The sequence below is a fragment of the Apis cerana genome, linkage group LG1, assembly GCF_029169275.1.
Source record: "Apis cerana isolate GH-2021 linkage group LG1, AcerK_1.0, whole genome shotgun sequence".
Lineage (NCBI taxonomy): Eukaryota > Metazoa > Arthropoda > Insecta > Hymenoptera > Apidae > Apis > Apis cerana.
Window position 1 is genome coordinate 17,900,574 of NC_083852.1, and position 25,495 is coordinate 17,926,068.

The 25,495-nt window shown below is 34.6% G+C and overlaps 2 protein-coding genes across 2 annotated transcripts in view; both read left to right on the forward strand.

The window, feature by feature from the left end:
* The window catches only part of LOC107994002 (muscle-specific protein 300 kDa), a 78,467-nt gene extending 60,278 nt beyond the window's left edge, over window positions 1-18,189 (forward strand). Inside the window, exons 38-41 of the mRNA XM_062087257.1 lie at window positions 217-14,484; window positions 15,813-15,917; window positions 16,035-16,340; window positions 16,676-18,189. Of these exons, the coding sequence (XP_061943241.1) occupies window positions 217-14,484; window positions 15,813-15,917; window positions 16,035-16,340; window positions 16,676-16,879 (14,883 nt within the window). The 3' untranslated portion in view covers window positions 16,880-18,189. The remainder of the gene's footprint in view (window positions 1-216; window positions 14,485-15,812; window positions 15,918-16,034; window positions 16,341-16,675) is intronic.
* Window positions 18,190-18,327: 138 nt separating this feature from the next.
* Window positions 18,328-25,495, forward strand: part of LOC133667817 (muscle-specific protein 300 kDa-like) — a 29,323-nt gene continuing 22,155 nt past the window's right edge. The window contains exons 1-2 of the mRNA XM_062087260.1: window positions 18,328-18,703; window positions 19,410-25,456. Coding sequence (XP_061943244.1) covers window positions 18,698-18,703; window positions 19,410-25,456 — 6,053 coding nt within the window. The 5' untranslated portion in view covers window positions 18,328-18,697. The remainder of the gene's footprint in view (window positions 18,704-19,409; window positions 25,457-25,495) is intronic.

The following is a 25,495-nucleotide window of genomic DNA, read 5'->3' on the forward strand; positions in this document are numbered from 1 at the left end:
TTAACACCCCTGACCACATTATCTGATAACAACCAACTACCGATCCCTCCGTCATTATTTCCGCCCGAGTTAACAATCTTTTTATTATTCTCACCCTACCATAAACAAAATGTAAGATAAGACATCACAAAAGAAAAAGAAAAACTCGCAGAAAAAAATTGACATATGTATAATTCCATTGTTGTGCCTTGGCTGGTTCCTCCGTGGCGGATAAAGCAGAGCCTGCAGCAAAGGATGGACGATTGGAGGCAACGCGTCAAGACATTGCTGGATGAAATATACACCGTGGACCCGTACTATGTACAAAGCAACGAAACAAGGTTCGTCAATCAGGTCTCATACGCGGACATCGCCGCTGGTCGTACGAGCCCCAATTCCAGGGGTTCTAGTCCCTTTAGAAACAACCGGGACGAGGCTGCCCCTACACCTCTCTCGATTCAAGTACTTAGACCGACTGCTCAATTCTCAAGATCCGTGGATATTCAGAAACCCGTCATTGAACCCCCCCGCGATGAAACTCCGCCGAGCACCGGGAGAATAGAAACTAAAGGTATCGAAGAACGAGCGAGAATCGAGGAGCAGAGCGAACAGGAGTCCGAGATGAGAATCGAAAGGAGAAGACACGTTTCCAAAGTGGATTCGGTGGATTCTAGGACGAGGAGTCAGTCGAGGAGGGCTGGTTCGGTTAGAAATAACAGCGACGAAGCTGTGAGGGAATCTAGGGAGAGAAATTCATCTGCGGAGAATGAAAACGCGATGGAGATTTCTAGATCGATGGAACAGAAAAAGGAATCGTTGGTACTTAAGAACACGTTGGCGCCTAAAGTTGAGAGGAGAGGAAGATCGGCTAGTCCTATTTGGGTGCCTGGATCTACGTCCTACGCGGATATCCTTCGTGGAAATAGACAAAGTTCTCGCAGTCCTTCGGTGGAGGGTGGCAAGGACGTTAATATGGTTGGTAGAGAGGTCAGAGAGACTGTGGTCGAAGAGTTGCCTGCGGAAACGATTCAGAATGAGAAATTGGAGTTCAATGTACCGAGACTCGAAGTGGAAGAAGAGACTGAAATTCAAGAAGCTCTTGAGGAAGAAGCAAGCGAAGAAATAGCAGTAGAGAATTACCAGTCTGTTGAGGTAATGGGTGAAGATGTGATCGAAATCGTACCTTCTTCCGTGAAATCCGAAGAATCGGCAGAACCTCCAACTAGTTGGGCTGATGAGAGCATGGAGGAGTACGTTTTGTTGAATGAGAAGAATTACAAAAATATTGCAAGAGCACCGCAACAAGTTCAAGAAGTGTACAACTATATTCAACCACCTCTTCGACCAGCTATCCCAGAATTGGTTGGATTCATTGGATCTCAGGTAGCTTATCCAGTAAGTTCGTACGTCTACATGCCGGCTGCATCTCCTCAGCAGATGGCTCTTCCTCATTACACCGAGAGTCAGATAGCATTCCCATCTGAACAATACGTGGCACAACCTAGTTACATCCCTGAGCCAGAGATTTATCAGCAGAATCTATTGCAAAAACAGAGACAACCGCATCAATCTAAATACAAAAGTAATCCAAAGAGCGCTCCAATTATTATGCAAAATGTGGAAGAGAAATGTTTATCTTGTCAGATTCCTCAAACTGTGGATATTCAGCCTGTCGTACAACCTATTATTCAACCAATACAGATTGTTGAAGAGAAATCTATGGAACAAGAACAGTCTGTACAACAATCTGTACAACAGCCTGTACAACAGCCTGTACAACAGCCTGTACAACAGCCTGTACAACAGCCTGTACAACAATCTGTACAACAGCCTGTGGAACAGCAGCCTGTGCAACAATCAATGCAACAATCAGTGGAACAAATAGAGCAACCAGTGGAACAACCTGTGCAACCTATTTCCCCTGTAACACCATCAGAAAGCACACCGGTGAAGACAAAAATAATCACCGAGAACAAAACATTCTCCTACGCTCAGATCTTATCACAAGGTCTTGCTCCTAAACCGTCATCGGCCGTCAGTAGTTATTCTTCACCAACGAGCGTTCCATCGACGACATTAGTCTCGAAACAGGTGAAAGAGCGTTCGTATTCACCTGTGAATTCGACAACATCCTCTGTGCACGAGACGAGTCCTCCTCAGGAGGCGAGACAAACTCGAGAATCGTCGGTAAGTAAACAAGAAAGCAATTGGGACATTACAAAGAAAAGGGAGACGAGAAAGACTCATCAGGAGGCGCCGAAGACGAAGATCCCGGAAAAGAGAGCTAGAAGAGGGTCCGAGTATTCGAAAGAGAAACTTCAAAAGGAGAAAATTAAGATTAATATGGAGCAACAGAAACAGGTATTTGAAACGAAAGATGAAATTGTCGTGGAAGATACTTCTAAGATAAATGTGAAAAATAACGAGGTTGAGATTAAAAAGGAAAAAGTAGAAGATGTTCAACCGGAAAAGAGAGTAGATGTCGAAAAGACGAAAAAGATTGAAGCACAGAAACAAGATGAGAAGCAAGAGATTCAGGAGGAAAAACATGATGTTCAACAGAGGAGCAGATCTCAGGAAAAGAAACGAAAAGGAAAGAAAAAGAAACCGGAGAAGTCAATGGACGATGAGATAGACAAGGCTCTGAAAGAAATAGAGGATATGGATAAGCAGAAAAAGAGGGATAAATCGAGGGAACAGACTAAGATTAAAGATACGACTCAAACTGTTCAAAATGAAAAATCTAAAGAAGATATTGAAAAGAAAGGCGTGAAGCCTGGCGAGAAAAAGAAACAAAATAAATCAAAGATGGAGAAGGTTAGAGACGAATCAGAAATTGCAATGAATCAGGCTAACGCAAAAGAACAGATGAAATCGAAGAATGATACGAAAGAAAGTAAAGAAGAGAAAAATATTGAGAAGAGGAATGCAAAGGACGAAGCTAAGATTTCTAAGGAGAAAGTTGAAAGTCGAAAGAGTGAGTCGGAAAAAAGATCTGAAATTAAAATTGATTCAAGTAGTGAAATGAGAAAAATTGAGACGAAGGAAGAAAAGGCGCAGAAAGATTCTGCTAATCTATCAAAAAAAAAGCAAAAAGGTAAAGAACAGACTGGTACGGTGAAAGATAAATCTAATAAAGATAGTGTGAAATCTACGAAAACTGAAAATGAATCTGAACAAATGAAAAAAGCGATATTTATTGAAGATAAAACAGAAATTCAAAAAGAGAAAGACATTAAACCAGTTGAAAATATTGGAAACTTAGATCAATTACAGAAACAAGAGGATACGAAATCTGTAAAACTTATGAAATCAGAAAAAATATCTGAAACAAAAGTTGAATCGAAAGAAAAGGAACCTGCGAAACCTAAGGAACAGGATAAATCGAAAAAAAATAAAAAACAGAAACAAGGAACCGAGAATGAGGTCTCGAAAGATCAAACACCTAAGAAACAGAGCCAACAAAAAGAAGAAAAGAAAACAGAACAATCGAAACAGAAAAAATCTGTAGAAAAATCAGAGGTGATAGATATTAAGTTGGAAGAAAACGAAAAGATTAAAATAGAGATTGATGTGAAAGCACCAAAAGATGAAAAAGAGAAAAAGATAACTGGAAAAGAGAAAGAAAAGAAATCTGAAAGTAAAGATCGCAAAAAGAAAGATATAAAACCTGAAGTAGCATTAAAAGAGAAGGCGAAAGAAGAGCAGAAAGCTATAATAAATCCATTGATTAATGCGATAGAATCTGATAAAAAAATTGAAGAAAAAGAAATTGATAATAAAGATTCGAAGGAAAGTTCGACACCAAAGAAAGAGATGAAGAAGGCAGGTGAAGCAGAAAAACAGATAAAAACGAAAGGTGGAAAGAAGTCTAAAAAGGAAGCGGATATTAATCAGAAACCTGCAACTGAAATTATCAAAAAAGAAGAGACGATAATCGTTGACAAACAAATTATTGAAGAAAAAATTGATGAAAAAATTATTATAGAAGAATCGAAGAAAGAACATTTGAAACTTGAATCAGTTGTACCAAATACGGAACAATCAGAGATGAAAAAACATAAGAAATCTAAATCACCGAAAAGAGGAAAGAAAGAAGAAAATTTAAAATTTGTAGAAAAAGAAAAGACAGAGAAAAAAGAAACGCAAGGGGAAACAATAAAATTAGAAGAAATAAGCGATAAAATCGATAATACAAAAGAAAAATCTATAAAAGAAATAAAAGAAGAAATTGTTATCGAAGTTAAAGAGGAAATTAGTGCAATTCAGGTTGAAGAAAAGAAAGAAAAAGATATAATGCAAACAGACAAAATTGAGATACAGTCTGCTATTGAAAAAATACCTGAAAAGATCATTGTTGAAGGAAGCATGGAAACATTTACAGAAACTGTAGAAATAGCAAAAGAAACTGAAAAAGTTAAAGTCAGTGATACGAAAGAGGAAAGGGAAACACCTCTTTCTGAAATTTCAAAAACAGAAGAACTTGAAGACCAACAGCCAGAACAAAAGAGTGAAATGCCAAGTACACTAAAGAACAAAAAATCAAATAAATCAAAGGAGAAACATCCTATCGAAAAAGTAACTCCACTTTCTACAGTTCAAGAGCCTAAACCAAATACATCAAAGAGTCAACCAAGTACACCAAAATCCGATAAAAAGAAGAAGAAACAAGAGAGTAAAGACAAAGATAATATTGAATCTCCACAAGCAAAACAAAAGACAATTACAGAAAAACCTTTCAATGATGCAAAATCAATCGAAGAATCCATCGAAATACCTGATGTTGCTTCCGAAAAATCTATTTTTAAAGAGAAAGAAATATCAACAACATTGCAACCTGAAATAATTCCAATAATTGAGTCTGAAAAAGATCAAATTATTGAAATTGACGAGTCAAAATCTTTCTCGCAAGACCTGATTGAAAAACCAAGTACAGAAGAAGTTCCATCTCTTTCATTGACAGAAGAGATTCTAAACGTCACAGACACTGGTTCGCCAATTGAAAAATCGTCTTCGACATCATCGGGCAAAGCATTAATCATAGAAAGGACGGTAACCACGGTGACGACCACGACCAGCATGCCGGGATCTGTCGAAGTGAAGCCTCCGAACGTGAAATCCATGAAATCTGTAGAGATCTTAGAAAGCATTCCTTTACCAAAGATCGTAGGCTCCAAACCCACTGAATTAATCACCCTACGTCCTGAAACAGTAGAGGCTAGCCTAACAACCAGATATGCTAGGATATCGGATGATTCAGCTGTTGGTATTCCCTCAAAAGAGTTTTTAGATATGTTAGCGGACGAGTCGAATTTCGATTACGCGAATTATATCAATCTCGTCGAAGATGATCAACCGATTTTGTTCGGTAGCGTTCAGGATAGGAGGAAAGATCGTTCTGGGACTCCTTTGTCGGCAAAGTCTGTAGAAAACGCGAAGGACGAACGAGAGGTCGATGATTTGAAGGAGGGACAGGGCGTGGATGCGAAGATTTCGCAAGATACATTAGGCGAAAACGAGGGTAAGGCTGAAAAGGGTGAAATGATGGTTAAAGAGGAGGTAAACGTTTTTGAAGAAATTGAAAGTGAGAGATTCAAAGATTCAAGAGAGTTAGTGGTAGAAAATGAGGATAAAAGTGTGAAAGGGAAGCAAGAAACGAATAAAACTGTAGAAGAGCTTCTTTTCACTGTTGGAAAAGGAGAAGATGTGAAGAATGCTGTAGAAGAATTGTTGGAAGCTGAAAGACAAGCTATGGTAGTTGAACAAAAAATTGTAGATATCGAAAAAGGAGAAACTGTTCCTGTTAAACTTGAAGATAGTAAATTTAAGTTGGAAGAAATTGAAAATAAAACAATTTTGAATGAAGAAAAGATTAGAGATTTAGAGAAATCAATTGAAGTTCCTGTTAAAATTGAAACTGAAGAAGTTAATAATAAAACAACTATAGTTGAAAAAAAGGTAATAGAAAAAGGAGTAGAAGTTCCTATTGATATTAAATCTGTAACGAAAAAAATTGAAGGTAAAATAACTCTGCCTGAAGAAAAAGTTGCAGAATTTGAGAAGTCAATAGAAGTTCCTATTAAAATTAATGATACTAAACTTGAAACAGAAGAAATTAAACTTGAAGATAAAGTAGATTCTGAAAAACAAGAAAGAATTGAAATTGAAGATTTTAAATCTATAATGAAAGGCATTGAAGATAAAACAGATCTAATTGAAGAGAAGCTAATAGATACTGGAAAACGAGAAGATGTGTCTATTAAGCTTGAAGATATTAAATTGAAAAAAATTGAAAATAAGCCAACTCAGGATGAAGAAAAAATTAAAGCAGTTCCTATTAATATTAAAGATTCTAAATCCATAATTGAAAAAATAAATAGTGAAACAATTTTAGTTGAAGAAAAAGATCTTAAAGAAAAAATAGAAATTCCTCTGGAAATTAAATCTATAACGGAAGAAGTTGAAGATAAAACAGCTCTGTTCGAAGAAAAAGTTGTAGAATCTGAAAAATCATTCAAAGAAGTTCCTGTTAAAATTGATTATTCTAAATCCCAAAAAGAAATTAAAGTTGAAGAAAAGATAGTGGAGAAACAAGAAACAATTGTAAATAAAGATTTTAAGTCTAAAATGGAAAACATTGAAGATAAAACAATTCTTGAAGAAAATATCATAGAATCTGAGAAATCAATAGAAGTTCTTGTTGAGATTAAAGATTCTAAAAAGATAAAAGAAGAAGTTCCTGTCGAAATTAAAGATTCTAAGTCGAAAACAAAAGATGTAAACCCATATTATTTCACAGACTTAGTCAAACCTTATTGGTTTAATTATCGTCCTTACATTAAAGCAGAAATTGATTTCTATAGGCATTTCAAGATAGTAAAAATATTAGAAGAAAATGTACCTGCTCCTGTGTTACCAAGATCAGATAGTATTGAAAGAATTGTTCAGGAATCAATCATGAAAAATTCTAAAGAAGAAGAAAAGAAAATAGAAAGTGCAGAGCAATCTGAAACTGAATATACAAATGCATCTCAGGAAATAATTAAGGAAAAATCTAAAGAAACAGAAAACAAAACGAAAGATACAAAGGAATCTGAAACAGAATACAAGCATGTACTTCAGGAATCAATTGAGGAAAAATCTAAAAAAATAGAAAAGAAAACGGAAGATATAGAAGAATCTGAAGCAGAATACCGAAAATATGCACTTATTGGAGAAACCTTTAAATATCCTATTAGTACATTTTATAAATTAGAATCTGAATGGGTGAAATCTAAGCTGATTCAAGAAAAAGAGGTTACACTTATTCCTGTAGAAGAATCTGAATCAACAAATCCTGAAATTAACAAGGAAATTATTCAAATTTATGAAGAAGAAAAATTACCAATAGAATTAAAAGAATTAGAAGAAGTCATACCCACTTCTGTGGAAGAATCTAAATTGACAGATGTTGAAGTAAAATCGCCAATAAAATCAGAAGAATTAGAAGTCAAGAATGAAAAAGTCACGCTCTCTTCTGGAGAGGAATCTAAACCAATAGAAGTTGAAATTAAAAAAGAAATTATCGAAATTTATGAAGGAGAAAAACCAACACTAAAATTAGAAGAAGATAAAAAAATAATTAATATTGAGAAAGATACTATGAAAGTTATCGAAGAAGTTACTACAGAAATTAAATCTACAGATAGAATTTTGGATCAAACAGCAGCTCTTATTGAAGACTTGACTAAAGAACTTGATATGATAAAAAAAGAAGAAGAGCAAAATAAAATTGTAACAATTGTAGAAGAAAGAAAGAAAGAATCTGAAGCTGAGAAAAAAGAGCAAGTATCCGAGAAAAAATCAAAAACGGAAAAATCAAAGAAAGAAAAACAATCAAAAAGTGAGAAATCAAAAGATAAGAAAAAAGAGATTTCAATTAAAGAACATGAAGTAATTGAGGAAAAAGATATTGTTGAAACAGAAATGACACAAATTATAGAACAACTTACAGAGATTAAAAAAGAGGAAAGTAAAGAGACTCCACTATTGATCAAAGAACTTGAAGAGAAAGATACTACTGAAACAGCAGAATTGTCACAGATTATGGAACAACTTACTGCAGAAATTAAGAAAAAAGAAATTGAGGAGATTTCATTATTACCCAAAGAATCTGAAGTAATTGAGAAAAAAGATATTGATATTATCGAAACTTCAGAATTAACAAGAACGATGGAAGAACTTATTACTGCAATAAAGGAAATTTCAACAGATGAAATTATTGATCAAACAGAAGAGAAGAAGATGGAAAAAAATATTACGGAAGAACTATTAACCACATCACAATCAAAAACGGAAGAAGAAGTAAAACCTGCGATGGAATCTTCAAAAATAGAAAGAGTAGGAAAAGAAACGAAATCAGAAAAAAACAAAAAGAAACAGAAGAAACAAAACGAAAAAAAAGAAGAAACTCCAGTTCTAGAGAATCCAATTATGACTGAACAAGAAAATATAAAGAAAATTGTGGAGAAGTCTGTTTCTGAAAAGAAGAAAACTTCTAAAGAATCTAAGAAAAAAGAAGTTAAAGAAGCATCGAAAGAAGAAAAAATTATCACAGAAGAACCTGTGAAATCCTATCCCTTAGAAAAAGACATTAATATCGTAACTGAAATAACAGAAACCGAAAAATTAGTCAATGGTAAAGCAATAGAAATAATAGATTTAGATGCAATTCAATCTTCAACAAATCAACAATCTTCAAAAGAAGGAAAAACTAAACCTGTAGAAAAATCTAAAAAAGAAGAAACAAAAACAAAATCTGGAAAACAGAAACAATTCAAGGAGAAACCTGACATTAAACCTAAATCTATCTCAGATAAAGAACTAAAGAAACAAGATAAACAGGAAAATAGTTCTCCAGATTCGAAGAAGAAGCGTGAAGGAAAATCTAAGAAAACAAATGACATCCCAACACCAGTGTCTCAAGAAATTGTGAATGAAATTTCTTCAGAAGAGTTCAAAAAGGAAGAGAATCAAATAGAAATAAAACAAGCATCACAAGAAGAAATTCAGCCATCAGTATGTACCAAATCATGGGCATCAATTGTTAGCATGAAAGGAAATACAGAAACCAATAATTCTACAGATATTTCGAAAGTAATACCTGAAGAATCAATATCTGAAACTCTAAAATTAGAAAAAATAGAAAAAGTGGAAGAAATTGTACCTGAAGAACTGCAGAATTCACCAGCACATCAAAAACGAATGAAACACCAAAAGAAAAAAGATGCAAAACAAGAGAAGAATGTTACTGAGATAAAAGTCTCTTCTACCAATACTGAAAATGAAGGAGAAAAAGAGATAACTATTGAAGAATCACAAGAATTGATCACAAAAGACTCGAACAAATCTTACGCTCAAGTTGCTGCTTCCAACAAAAGGACTTCTCCACAATTTAATCAAGAAGATATAATAATTGCTAAACCGACTCCTATTATGCTTAATGAAAACACTGAGAAAAAAGAAATTGCACAGGAAGAAGCACTAATAATCACAGAAATTGAAAATGTCAAAGAAGAAACGATTAAATCTGAGAAAGAGGTAACAATGGATAAAAAGTTTGATGAACTAGTTATTGAAAAAGATATCTTTAAAATGGAATCAACTTCATGGGTTGAAGAAATCGAGAAAGAAGCATTAGAAGAAGAAATTGATTTTAAATCTTCTATTCAGGATATTGTTGAATCCCCGCAGAAATCGAAAGATTCATGGGCTGCTATAGTTGGAAAATATGTTGAACCGAAAATTTCATCACCTACAGTGAAAAAAGAGCAAACTATCGAGCAAAATTCGTATCCTCAGGTACAAATCCATGTGGAACAAGCTCCAGAACCAGTACCCATTGAAGAAGTAGTTCAAGTAGACGAACAAGGTTTCATAGAATTTGTAAATCGAAAAGAATTGCGATCTAGACGATCCAGATCACGATCCAGGAGTGCCAGACGAGATGATGTAACTGCAAAGCAGTCGAGCGATAAACCTATAATTCCTGAAGAAATTTTAGCAGTAGAACAGAAAGAAGAAAATACAGAGAAAATGGAAGAGCAAAAGAAAAAGGAGACAAATAAAGGAAAAGAAGAAAAATCTAAAAAAGATAAACGTAAGGCAAAATCAAATAGTGCGGATCGTAATCAAATAACGAAAGAGGAACAAGAAAAAGAGAAAAATAAGACAAAGATGAATGAAATTGAGGAAAAAAAAATAGAGCAAGAAACAATAGAAGAATCAATTGAGCAAGATATAGAGAAAACCAACCAATCAAAAAAGAAAAATAAAGGCAAATCGAAAATAAAAGAAGCTGAAAAAGAAAAAAATAAGGAAGAAATTGCTGTTGAAAAAATTGAGAAAAAGCCTGAAGAAAAGATAGAAATAAAGGAAAAAAAGAAAGAATTGCAGACTATTGAGTTTGAAGCTCTAGAGGCAGATAAAATAATGGAAGTAAATGGAACACAAGAGAAGATTGCAGAAAAATCGAAAATAGAAACAAAAGAACAATCCAGTGTTAAGAAGAATAAAAAATCGAAAAAAGGAAAATCTGATAAGGATCAATCGAAACACGAATTTAAAGATAAGGAACAAGATAAGCAAATAGATAATGCTCAGACAACAGAAGTAGAACTAAAATTAAAAGACGAAATTACGAAAGAATCAGAAATTAAAGATCAAGAAGAAGCAAAAGAAAATATATCTGAAATTAAATCTAAAGAAATTCAAGAAAAATCAAACGAAAATATATTTGATAATGAAAGTGAACTTCTTCAAGAAACAAAATCTGACAAATCAATGCAATCAGAAAAACGTAAAAAGAAATCTAAAGAAAGAAAAGTAGAAATAGCACCAAAACAAGTCATTGAAACATTTATTGAAGAAAACAAAGTATTAGAATCTGAAATACAAAAAGAAATACTGAAAGAACAATCAGAAGCAAAAGATATTCAAGATATAAAAGCAACTACTGAGCTTGTTCAAGAAACAATATATGAAAAACCAACTTCTTCTGGAAAACGTAAAGGAAAATCAAAGGAAAAGAAAAAAGCAATTACCACAGAAATAGCAGTTAAAGAGAAGGAAGTATCTAGACATGAAATCAAAGAAATATTAAAAAAGGAATCAGATATTGAGGAAATTAAAGAAATTGAAGAAATTGAGGAAAAACTAAAAACAATTATGAAATCTGAAGATGAATATAAGTCTGAGATTGTTCAAGAAACAAAATCTAAAAAATCAGAATTTTCAGAAAAAAATAAGGAAAAATCTAAGGAAGAGGAAATCACTAAGATATCAATTGAAAAAAAAAAATTACCTGAACTTAAAATTAAAGAAAATACAGCAGAAATTTCACTAGAACAAATTATTGAAATATCAATTGAAAAAAATAAACCAGAGATCAAAGGAAAAATATCAGAAAAAGAATTAGAAATTGAAGAAGACAAAGAAATTCAAAAAGAAGTACAAACATCTATAAAGTGTGAAATTGAAAACAAACCTGAAGTTGTTCAAGAAACAAAATTTGAAAAATCTCCAAAAAAACGTAAAGGAAAATCTAAGGAAACGAAAATAGAAACTATATCAGAACAAATCACTAAGATATCAATTGACGAAAAGAAATTATCTGAATTTGAAGCTAAAGAAGAAATATCGAGTCAAATAAAAGAAGAAGAAATAATTAAGCAGAAAAGAGATGATACTGATCACACTAAACAGGATATTACTAAAGAAAATGAGATAGAAACATTTACGATAACATCTGAGAAGTTAAAAGAAAAGGAAAACTCTATAAAAGAATCAACAGAATTATCACAAACAATCGCTAGAGAAATTTCAGATAGTAAAATAGAAACAATAGAAGAGAAAAAGGAAATAAAAATTGAACAAACAACAGAAATAGAAGACAAATCTAAAGTTTCGAAAAAAGAAAAACGGAAACAAAAGAGAAAAGAAAAATCAGCTACAAGAGCAACTAGTCAAGAAAAATTGAAAAATGAAAAATCAGAAGCGATTTCACAAGAGCAAAAAGGAGAAATAAATATAGTATCCAAAACGTCAGATGAATTAAAAACAGAAGAAATATCTACAGAAATTATTTTAACTAATGAAAACAAGGAGAAAAAAGACACTAATGAAATATCTAAAGAAATTGAAAAATTAATTCTTTCTGAAGTGATTCCTGATGAGATAAAGCTTGTACCAGAAACTATGCCTATACCAATACCCAAAGAAGAAATAAAAATAATTAAAGAGAAAATAGAACTATCAAAGTCAATTGAAGAACAAGAAATAATTTCTGATGAAATAAAGCTTGTTCCCGAAACTTTATCTATATCAATATCCAAAGAGGAAATAAAACCTATTAAAGAGATAGCAGAATTTCCAAAATCAACTGAAGAAAAAAAAGTAGTTTCTGATAAAATCAAACTAGAAACTATCGTTATACCAATATCTGAAGACATATCAGAAAATTCTATTAAAGAAAAAACAGAATTGCCAAAACCAAAACAGAATGAAATTTCTGATGAAATAAAACTTGTTCCAGAATCTTTATCTATATCAATATCCAAAGAAGAAATACAACCTATTAAGGAAATAATAGAGCTGTCAAAATCAATTGAAGAAAAAGAAGAAATTATAAATAAAACAAAAGACATTGTTGAAGAAAAAGGAGAAATAATTAAACCAATGATAGATAAAGACAAAAAACAGGAAGAGTCATCATTTAAAAAATCTAAACGCAAGAATAAACAAGCAAAAAAAATTAAGCACGAAGAAGCAGAAACGGAAATAAAATCTGCAGATGAAGATCTATTATCATCAAAGATTGAAAAAAATATTGAAATATTAAGCACAGGTTCTTCTACTCCAAGTCCAGATACTCCGAAAGATATCTTTCAAATTGAAGAAAAGATATTGAACGTAACGATACCTGAACAGAAAATAGAAGTTATTGATATATTAACAATTGATGAGATTAAAAAAGATGAAAAAGAAATTAAGAACACAACAGAGCAAAAAATTATTTTTGAAGAAGAAAAGACACTTTCTAAAACTCAAGAAGAAATTGAAGAAATTAATCTACAGAAAATTGAAGAAATACCATCGACTTCTCCTATAAAAAAGAAAGTTATGAAAGAAGATAAATCTAAAAATGATGATAAAGAAATTCATGAAATAAAATCATTAACTACCGAAGAAAAGATAGTACACCAGACTTCTGAAGTTATAGAAGATACAATCATTCCATTTGAAGTGGAAAAACCAATAGAAACCATTGAATCAACTGAAGTAACGATAAATGGTATATTGAAAGAAGAAACTGACGAGATTGAAAAAGAGATAATTAAAATAGAAGCAACCGAAGAGATATATCCAGAAATTGTGAAAGAAAACATAATTCAAGAAATCGACAAAGTCCCAGAACAATTTATACCGATTGAAAAGCTATTAGATGAGATCGAATCGCCCATAATAATAGATTCGATTGAATCCCAATTAGAAACTGAGGAGGAATTCGAAAAATGTATATCGAGCGAACCAGAAATAGAGACGGTTGACATCGTAATCGAACCAGCAAAACCAAAAGTACAATTTTACATAGCCGATGAAATTCTAGTTCTAAGTCCTGAGAAAAAGAAACCTGTCCAGACTCCTCTAATCTTAAAGACCCTGTCAGAACTCAGTAGGTCCAAGTTCCTCTCCCTTGATAGCGGTTTCTGGCCGGACAAACATCCCTATCACGAGGCTGAACGCTATCTATTCGAGAACTTGGCTAATTATCCAAAAGAAAATACTTCGGGTAATATTAATCGCGATTCTAACGATCCGGACGATTTTAATGGGGATCAGAATGATGGTAATTTGAATAATCGCGGTGGAAACGGTGGTCCCATGAATTCTTTTTTCTTGGGTGGACCTCATACCGAGCGTTTGATAGCCGATCTTCCAGGTGGTATAGGAAGCTGGAGCGATTACAGTACTTACTTGTCGAGCGAGAATGAGCAGAGAACGGATCAGACCACGGAGCTGGTCCAGGAAAAAATCGAGAATCCAACGTTAGATCTAACCCTTCCCTCAGACGAGGTAGTTTCCGAATTATCCTCCGTCCACCTCGAGGATGATCAGTCTATTTCCAAATTCGACGAATTGTCACTCGAATCTGTTCCTACGACATCAGAAAATTCTGAGGAGATCAAATTACAATCATTGTCCGCTGTCGAAGTGTCTCCTGTTAGTGAACAACCTTCTAAGTTAGATCACGAGTTTTTTACTGCGGTTGAACGACTAGAATCCACCTATTCCGATCCATCGTGCGAATTATTCCCAATACCAAATATCCCTGACCATGGTCCAGATCCTAAAGAAAATTTAGGTATTGAAAGAGGATCGATGCAGCGGCACACTCCAATCGTGGAGGCGGAGAGAGAGATGGGAGTAGCTGAGGATGAGGCTGAAAAGAGGATACGAGGGATCAAGGTGCGATCACGAAACAAGCTGCGCTCGATCTTTACCCAATCGAGCTTAAAAGAGTTTACTGTCTTTGTTGTTGTTGTTATTGTTGTTATTGTTGTGTTATGCGGGCTCGCGTGTATGTGTATGTACACGCTCGCGAGGTCGCGTGTGTGAGTGTGCGCGCGTGTGCTTGGTACGCAGTGTTATATACTGTTTTCTTATGCCCTCGTTCGTTGTTTTATTCTACTTTTTAAAACAATTTCTTAACATTCTTCTTCTCTCTCTCTCTTTTTTTTCTAATCGATCATTTTTCACTTATCTCGATCTTTGTATTATACAATCGAACGTATTTCTTTCTATACGTTGATAATATACGTTTTCACGTTAATAGCCGCTGTTGATAATTAATTAGAATATTAGCGCTGCTACATTGCTATTGCTTCCCTCTAATTACGATTCTTCTTTCCTTGATTTGCATGCTGATTTTTTTTTTATTAATGCACGAGCGTTACTTGATTTTCGGCTTGCGTTGCGATTCAATGAGAATTTTAAAAAAAGTTTCGCGATTAATTGGTTTTGAAAAATTATTGAAAAATGAGAATGATTCTTTTTGATATTGAACAAATTTTATTTTTGTTCAAGAAAGCAGTTTGCAACAACACTACGTTATGTATTCGATAGTCAATATCTCTTTTAAGATTTTATTCTAATATGTTATATCTTTTAAATATTTTTTTTTCTTTTTTTACAGCTTTCTCTCTTATAATCGACACATAAGGAGAAACATTTTAATGTTTAAAAAATCAATTTCACTTCACTTTAAAAGATCAATACTATGCAATATTAAAATAGACACATCTTTTGGAATATACTGTAGAGTTGCACAGGTTAAACCATAATTTGTGGTACAAATAAAATGCTCAAGATTTTATGATTCAAAAAGATTTAAAATAATATTGTTTCTTTTTATTATATTATGTATTATATTCAAGAATATTTGAAAAAAAAAGTTACTCTATTATTGTGATTCATTTTGAATTATAAAATCTCAGATTTATTACTACCATAAACCTTGTACATTTTCGTTTTTTATAATTCCAAATTTGCATGGATAAATATATTTTACAAATGCTCGAATTTAACTTAATTAAAAAAAAAATAGAAAAAGAAACTAAGAAAACTATAGCATTTTGATATATTTATGTATTTTTTGCCTATTCCATTTTACGAATTCCATTAATTCATTAATTAACAGATTGATATTAAAACTCTGAATTGCACGATTCATATTCTCTTCCTCATTACGAAGAGAAAAATATTTTGCCGTTTATTAATTCGCTCCTATGTTACAGGACATCATACAGGAACGTCTAATGGTTTTACAATTGAGTCTTTCGAACTTAAAAGGAAGTTATTTACCACGAGATAACATAAACACTATGTTATCTGCACTTACGGTAAGATTACACCATAAATGATATTTAAATATTTTCTTATATTTTAATCAATATTTTATCAATTATACTTTACACGATTTATTTAAAAATTCAGTGAATTATCAAAATAATTTCCAGAATTTGATAACGGAGCTTCAAAGTTATGATCAAGAGACGCATCACTTGGAAGAGGAATTGCATAAAATACCAGCCGATTTAGAGGCTCAAAAACTTCTGTCCAACCTAGAAGAAATTCAAACTAAAATTACAACCCTGTTGACACAAGCGGAACAAGGGCGTGCCACCCTTGAAGGTGCACGTGGATATCAAGAGCAACGCGGCCACGATATTCATGCGTACAAAAAATTCTTGGATGAAACAGATAGTTGGTTAAAGGATATCGTGGCTAATATGAAACAGGAACCACCGATTACTACGAACAAGGTACGCTTGCAATATAATATATATATAAATGAAATTATATTTATATGTATATAGAGAGAAATTCAAATTTTTATTTCTATTAAAAAGAGATATAAATTCTAATGAATCTTTGGTTAAAAGAAATCTAGATCTTCTCTTTGTTTTTGAAATTTTAAATAAAAATTTCCGGTCATGATTTTTCTTTCGCATGACCGATTTTTGCAATACGAATCCGTTGGCGTAATCCACCGTTTTAGAATGGCGGCATGCACGGTTTATTTTTAAACGAAACCACGAATTGTGTGAAATCACGTATGTAAACGTGTCTGTCTGTGTGTGTCCCTGCGTGGACACAGGCTTTACAGGATGAGTTGAGCAGTCACGCGCAGCGGGTGTCGGAGCTTGAATCTTTGCCAGAGATCAGCACATTGGCAAAAGTCCTGAAGAATGCGCTGTTGGAGGTGATGTCGCGTCTGCAGCAAAGGCAGCAGGTATCCAACGTTTTCCAATGCTCGGGAGCTTTCGCAAACTCTGCTGGTCTTCGCGCAACAGTCTCGTGAAGCACACGCGATGATTAATACAGAAAATATAATAAATAAAATAAATACAGAGAGATATACAGAATATCAAAAAAAAAGAAGAAACGAAATGAAACTAAAGTCGAAAAAAAATGCTTATTACATGTGTAATATTTCATTTATATTTGTGTAGAGACAGATATAGCGTCGTCGATTTTGAATTTCAAATATTTCGCGCCCCAGTTTCATAAAATATACACGACATGGAAAATCGGGAAATATCGAGTACACCAAAGAAACAGAATTATAGTAAATATTTATATTAATAGAAACATATGTAGCGTCACGAAACTAAAAATCGGAAGATACAAAAGGAAATTAAAGTTAAGAGAAGATATTTTACCAAATATGTTATATACATTATATTTATCTACATCTAGAAAAATATAAATGTATAAATGTAGCATCATCGTTTATTCTTGAATTTAAAGATAGATAAACTTTGATAAAATTTCTAGTCAATTGCTAATCGGATTCTAACGATAGGAAAGATGAAATATAGAGAAGATTGTTTAATTTTTTGCCAACGTAAAAGATTTTGAAGAATAACAAGGATATGTGTATAATATGTATATGAGGGAATGATATACACATTGCCTTATACTATAATATCTTGTACCATAGTTAATAATGGGAACAGGGTGATAAATATAATCAAGCATGTAACATTCTCTTTTTTCTTTCGCTGCTTCAACGTAGTAATTTATTTGTTTGTTGTATCATGTATCATTTTGCACGATAATTTATTTAATGGGTAAATTATGGAAGGTTAAGGTTTTAGAACACATATATACAATTTCTTCTTCATCTATTTTTTTTATCATGTCATTGCGTATTTTTCATTTGAGCTTCTCATCACACGCAATAAATATGATGGATTAAAAATCATGATGGATAAAAATCAATCAATATTCTCATTTCTAAAAATATAATTATCTATTAAAAAATAAATTTATATAATTTGAATTTTTTTAGAACTATAAAATATGAACTATTTAAATTAAAGAATTGCAAAAGCCACATAAATATGTCATTTTATATTACTATGATCTTTAATCCATAATATATATATATACACACATAGTCATTTTACATTCATCGCACAGTCTCTTTACTCTTCTCATAATTTCATGGTGTATTTATTTATATTTACTTATAACTAGCACATTTATGTTCCTTCTAGCTTAAGGTAATGGATGTAATTGTATAGTTGCAGCATTTGTTTATGGAATGTTAATATAATTATTCTGTATTTTTTCATGCTGTAATTAAAGTATTCTCATTAATCCCCATTTCCCCCATTTTATTTTATTTATTCCCCCAATATCATCAAAAAAAAAATCTACGTATTGTATGTATATGTAACTATATAATATGTGTATGTGTAAATAATAACAAAACGATTTTCTTGGAACGTTGCCATTACAAGATATTCAAAATTTATTTTTTTTTTTAGAAATTCTAAAGTAAAATTCTTTTTTTATTTTTTATTGTTCATTTATATTTTTACACTTGTCTTTTTAGAATTAATTCTTTTCGTAATTAATTGTAAATTTTAATTTATGATTATCATGATAAATAAATCACCGATCTTTTCTTCTTTTCAATATTTATATATAAGCATAGCAGTCTTAAGACGACTAAAATAAGCGTGTATTAAAATAAAGTCAAACGTAACATTTCAAGTTAAAAATACGACAGTGTAACGCCGAGTGTTCTTGTATGCGGATATTCTCGTTCTCGTTCCCTGATGATCATATTTTCTGAATAAAATCTTCCATCTCCGTTTCTACGGATACAATGCAGGTGTAGCTATATTGATATGAAATAGTCAATGACCATCAAATCATGTAACAACCGATACGAATTTTCACGTAACAAACCAGTGATTAACGATGCTGTTATTAACAAATGCGCATTAAATTTTGCTATCAATATAATGGAAGGATCCACTGTTACCTACACCACTGCTTTCAGTTCTATTATATAATCAGCATTTTGGAGACATTAAAATATGCTAAACTTTCATTATCTAAATAAAGAATAACTAAAAATATGCGAATAGCAAAATTTAATTGTTTTCATCATTCAAGCTTTAATCATGCATTTTTAAATTATATATTTAAATCTTAACTGCTATAATAATAAAACTTTGATAAGATTTTAAAAACTTTTGGATAGAAGAAATTTTTAACTTTATCAAAAAATTAAAAAATGAATATTTAAATCATAAATATAAATTTTAATTAAAAATTATTGAGAAAATTTATAATAACAATTTTACAATTTTCGGGATAAATATGTAAAATATATTTTATATTTTATTGCATTACTTATAAATTAAATAAATATTATTACGAGAGCCTCAAATTTTATACTAGCATTTATGAATTAAAAATAATTTTTTAATAGCACAAAATTCGAAAGAAAAATTTTCCTACAGAAGAACCAGCAATCAGGAACATCATTCAGATAGAATTCTTGAACGAGAATCGTTTCTTCAATTTTCCAGGAGGTTCGCGACGAAGAAGCGCGAGCCGATGAAACATCAGACCGAGACGATGCTACCCTCGATCAAGCACCCTCGATTCATTCTTCCCTCGAAAGTAGTATGCCATCTCTAGCTGACGTTTCCTTGCAGACAGGACAGAGTTTGTTAGCCAACGAGATCGTCGAGAAACCGCAACAACTTACCAAACAAACCTCTACCAATCAAATTCCGATCGCGACAGAATGTCACTCGTTGACTACCCAAACCGTCGACACAGTACACCCTGCTATGGAGAGTATCCAAACCCAAGAAACGATAAAGATTCTAAAAACCACGGAAGGTGATCACGACGTTATCGAGATAGCCACGAAGAATGTGCCAACTTCCGCTCAGGAAATCGTTCAAGATCGTCCCGAACAAATAACCGAAGATATCGTTGTTGACATGAAATATCAAGATCCCACGAACACTGACAACACCACCAGTGAATTAAACATCGTTCACGCTGCTCCACAATCGTTCGAGACCGTTTTAGTCGAACCTGACGACGTGACTACCGAAGTGGTGGTAGATGAAGATGGTTCTAAGAGAATAATAGTAAGGAAATTGAGGCGAACCATGATGACTAGTAAACAAACAACTCAACAACATCTGTCTTCGACATCCACCGCCATTGGTGATGCTCCATCCGTGGTGCAGGCTTTCTCAGAGGCTACCATGAAGGATCAGCAGGTCACTATAACTACCACGAAGCCGGATGGTACAATAGAAACTGTTACGAAACAAATCCATGGAGGAAGAGTGGCCACCGGCACACCATTCAAAGATGTGAACGTGGATGAATACGAATCATCTCCGCAATATACGCACACGGTGACTCAAGGGCACATTCGAGACATCAGTCCTCAACCATTCGAAGAGGGAATTTTAATGGAAAGTGGAGAATATCGAGCAAAAACGTCCAGCGTGCATGCTGTAGTGCAGCAAGTAACTAGAAGAGTTGTTAGGAAGACTAGAAGAATTATCAGAAAGGTAACTATTATCGATGGTAAGGAAACTACCACTGAGGAGATAATAGAGGAACCCGAGGAAGTGGAGATCGATGAAAAGAATATTCCACATATAAGTATCAATGTGATTAAGCAAGAGGAGCAGAGAAATCTTGGTAAAGATGAAGGAATTGAAGAAAAGGTTCCAGATCGCGTCGTGGTTGAGGATGTTACTGAGAAAGAAGATAAAGAGGACAAAGATTCGAAAGTGGAAAAAGTCGTTACCGATGATATACCTATGCAAGGACCATTCTTTGGTGCATTTGCTAAAGATATGCACCCAAGCACGACTTACTTAGCAACAGAGAGAGAGGAGCCATTGCCTGATAAGAAAGACACTCATACAACAGAAAAGAAGGAAGAAAAAATTGATATAAATGTTCGATCAGAAAACGCTCTGGAATTTTCAGACATTCAAGAATCTTTACAAAGTGTAGAAGAATCTTTATTACAGAGTGGAAAAAGCGACAAATCATTAAAAGCAATCGAAAAGAAAGTTGAACCAGCTGATAAATACGAGCATGAGCACTTTTTGGTCGAGGTAAATGGCAAAAAGTTCCTTCAATCGACCAGCCAGGCATTTATCGATGCTGAAGTGTCGGCTACTTTGCAGAGCCCGAGTCAAGAGATCAAGATACGAGAATCACAAGTACAGGAAGAATTAGCTAAGTCTTCTTCAATCGAATCTGTTGTGTCAGAGGACTTGACGAGCGTGACTAAAGGGACTTGTAAGTTTATCGATGCACCAATAAGCAGAGAAACACCCCGTATCGAGGTAGAAGATCGCACGGTAGATGTAGAAAAGCACCATGACACTAGAGGCACTGTAGATGTACCTGTCCTAGAAGAAAAGCCTTCGATAGAAAGATGGATGAAAGAGAAATCAGAATCGTTAACAAAATTAGCTTCGATGGAAGTACAAAAGAAAGTTCACGTTTCAGAAGAACGACCAGTTCAGTTCGAAGAGATAATTCCTTCGACCTCAACACCAATCGAGAGGAAAAGGCACGTGGAATTGGAGGCATTACCGATTGACGTGAAGCAGCAGATAGTGAAGAATTCTTTCGTCCCAGAAATCGATTATTCGATCGATGATTACATGGACGAGGCACTGAAACCGGAATACAAACCTATTTTTCATAAAGTAGAAATATCTCTGGCTGTAAAGAGGGAAGGTGAAGAGATGCAACCTACTGTATCTGTGAGAAGTCAGTCTGAACCGGAAGCAGCTCCTTATCGCTTAGTGAAGGAAGATGTCGACATCAGACTTCCGGCAGACAAAGAGAGCATCTCGGTGATTCATGATAAAATTGTTCAAACATCTCCACCAATGGTTGAACCTAAAGTTATCGGTTTAGATAAGTCTGTCGGTGGTTCAGATAAAGAAATTGTCACATCGGATAAATGTGTCGTTACATCTGAAAAAGAGGAGACCGACAAATCGATCATCATTTCAGAAAAAGAAATCGTCACGTCTGAAAAAGAGGAGACTGACAAATCAATCATCACCTCGGAAAAAGAAGAAATTTCTGATCATGTCATCACGTCGGAAAAAGAGGACGAATGTTTGACAGAGCCTACAGTAGAACCAGAAGTAGAAGCAATTATACAATTGGACAAGAAGATCGAAAAACGGATTGAATCACCGATGTTGTCCATAGAAACGAAATCAAGCATTTCTTTAATATCCAACATTGGAGACTCAATGGAAATCGATGTGCCGTTGTCCGATTCGTCGAGGCATGCGAGCGAAGCACCACAACCTGATATCGCGAAAATGTTTGAATCTAGGGAAGTAGAGTTGTATTTGAAAGAAGAAACATCGGAAGGGGAAGATGGTTACGAGGCGGATAGAACAATCGTGACGACTACACCAGATGACGAAACTGTGACAAAAACGAAGAGGAGAAAGAAGAAGAAGCAGAGGGTACGAAGTAGTAAGGACGAAGAGCAAACTGAATTCCCTAAGACAACCACCGATGATGGAGAATTCACGGACGATGAGACACTGGCAGAGAGCGAGGATGCAAAAGCTACGAAGAAAAAAAAGAAGAAAAAGAAACGGGAAGAGATTGACTTTGGTAAAGAAAAAAACATTCCAACCATGATTATGGCAGATACTCAAACTGTTCCTCGAGAATTCAGTGTCTCCATTGCTACGTCCCCGAAACAGGAAAAGGTATCAGAGATTTATATTCAAACGTCGCCCCATTTATTGGAAGACGTTAAACTAAAAATCGAAGAGATTCATGAAGAGGTGCAAACTTCTCCAATTTCGGTAGAAGAATCGGAAAAACCTGAAACACCTGAAGTGAAGGAAGTTCACACGGAGATGCAAACTTCTCCATTACCTGCTTCGGATTTCGGCATGCAAACTGTACTGGAAGAGAAAGAATTAGAACCTGAGAAACCGATTATACAACACTCGGAAATGCAAACATCGCCATTACCAGCTTCAGACTTTAGTGGTCAGACTGTGGAGGAAGAGGCGCCCAAAATAGAAGAAATAAGTACTCAGACCATGGAATCACCTGTCAAGAAAATGGAAGAATATGCTGTTCAAACAAGTCCAATCGAAGATATCAAAGAAATTGTTCCGATCGAAACCGAGGAAATTCAAGTTCAAACTGTGGCCACAGAAGTAGCTTCCATCGAAGCACAAACATCGCCCATTGCGCCATTCATGGAAATTGAGACGCAGACCGCAGAAAAAGTCGTAGTTGCCGTTGAACAACAAACCACTCCACCTCCAATAGAAGAAAAGATTCTAACTGGAATAGCTGTTCAAACGGTAACTCCTGAAGTACCCAAGACCACAGAAACGGAAGCACAAACTAGCAAACCGACCACTCCGGAAATAACTACATTGGACTTCAATGTGCAGGCAGATCTAATAGAACAGCCCGTTGTCGATGTAGTGGAAACTCAAACGACACCAGAGGAGAGTCCACGACAAGCGGAAACTCACGAAACTGAGTCACAGACGATTCAACCGGAGCCAACTCAAGAAATCATGATTCAAACTTGTCCAGTTACTTTTGCTCCAGAGAAAGTCGAGGTTTGCGAATTATCTTCTCAGACTAGTATGGAAGAGGTCAAGGAATCGATAGATGAACAATCTCAGACCATGACTCCGGAAAAAATAGAAACGTTGGATAGTTCGGTACAAATAAAGATAAGCGAATTAATAGAACAGATAGAAGAAAGTGTGCAGATTATTCCTGAAACTCGGGAGGAAAGTGAGCAAACGAGTATCGAAGAGAAGAAACCGTTGCTAGTGACGTCTTCTCAACAAACAAATGAAGCACTGCAAATTGTCGAATCAGAAAAAGAATTTGTAGTGGAGGATGAGGAAGGCAACTTGGTCGAGGCCATGATAGATGAGGTTGATGCGTCGACGGAGATAAAGGCACCTCTGATACTTACAGAAATTCCAGTAGCACCTGATGTACAAGTACAAGAAACTAAGGAGTACATGGATACGAAAACTGAGGAAATAACAGAACCGGTGTCTGTTATTGAGGAGCCTTTAAAAATAGAAGAGTCAAGGATTGAGAGCTCACAGGGTATCTCTGATATAACGGAGCCTAAGTCAGAAAGCGAAGAGACAATGGCACCTTCGTTGGAGGAGACGGAAACAGCGGATGCTGGATTTGAGATTCGTTTGCAGGCAACTATAGAATTGTGCCCCGATGAGAGTACAGACATTACTAGTAAATTAACTGATAGTTCGCGAGATACGACTATTACCGAAGATCTAAGTATCACGGGAAAAGTAGAGGATAGTAACGTGGTGAAAAGACAAAAACGTAAGAGGAGACACAAAACTATTGAAATTTCGGCGACGAGTGAAAAGGATCTGGAATCCATATTCGGACAGCCTGTAGAATCGAAAGATGTTTCTCTGAAATTGTCTTATTCCGATGTTGCTAAGAAAAATGTGGGCAAAGAGAAATCGCCTCCTAGAGAAGATGTTGAAAAAGATTTTGAAAAGGACGAATCTGTACGGAAAGAATCTCCAGAGTTTATACCGGAAGAGAGTGTTAAAGAAGTTGAAGAAAAAATAGAAACAGATGCCATACCATTATCGATAGCAACAGAACCAGTATCCGTTAAAGAGATTCAGGATATATTCAAGACTTTGGGTAAAGAAAAGATAATCTCGCCTATGGAACCAGAAGTACAACAGATGCCAGTAATTACGCACACGCCTTCTCCTGAGCCAATGGACACGACGGAGGAACCATTTTCTCCTGTGGAATCAATTCATCAAGAGGACGATCGACCGAGAATTAAAACCTATGCGGATATTATCAGCGAATCTTCTAAGAAATCAGAAAAAGATCAACCTTCAACATGGGAATTATCTCAGCACGTTGTCCCACAAAAAGGAGCGAGTTCAATGGCTTTTTTGATAGCTGAGAGTACAGAATACGAGCCCCAACATCAGATCACGCAAAGCAGTCAAACGACCAAAGCGATTTCTGATCGAATGCAAAGTTTTCGAAATGCCAAACAATCTAGTCATCTTGGAAATATCCTTCATATCGCTCATCTGGATAAAGTGGCGAATGAAAAGTTGGCCGAAGAGCGTGCTGCTGATATAAGGAAAGAACTGTCTCACCTGAGGGACGCTGCTCAAGAGAAAGATGCGATCACCGTGGAGGAAACTCTCGTTGTCATCGTGGACACGATTTCCACTTGGTTGGAGACGATCGAGTACAGAATCTTCTTGAGCAAAGAATGTCCTACGGGTCCTTCTCACGATGATCAGACTTATGTCGAACTGAGAGACGAAGTGGAGAATGTGGAGGAGAATATTCAAGAACTGAATAACGTTTGGAAATTAGTGGAGATGAATTATCCGAGAGAAGATCGTAATAATTTGCAGGAATGTCTCGATGCCCTCATGCATCAGGTTAAAATGATCGAGGACGCGACCGACGATGGGGAGAAATATCTTACGAACGAGCTTGCTAGATGGGATGAATTCGTAAACGGAGTGTACAACATGTACAGGTAAAATTCTTCATCTACATTTTATAATGAAATAAAAAA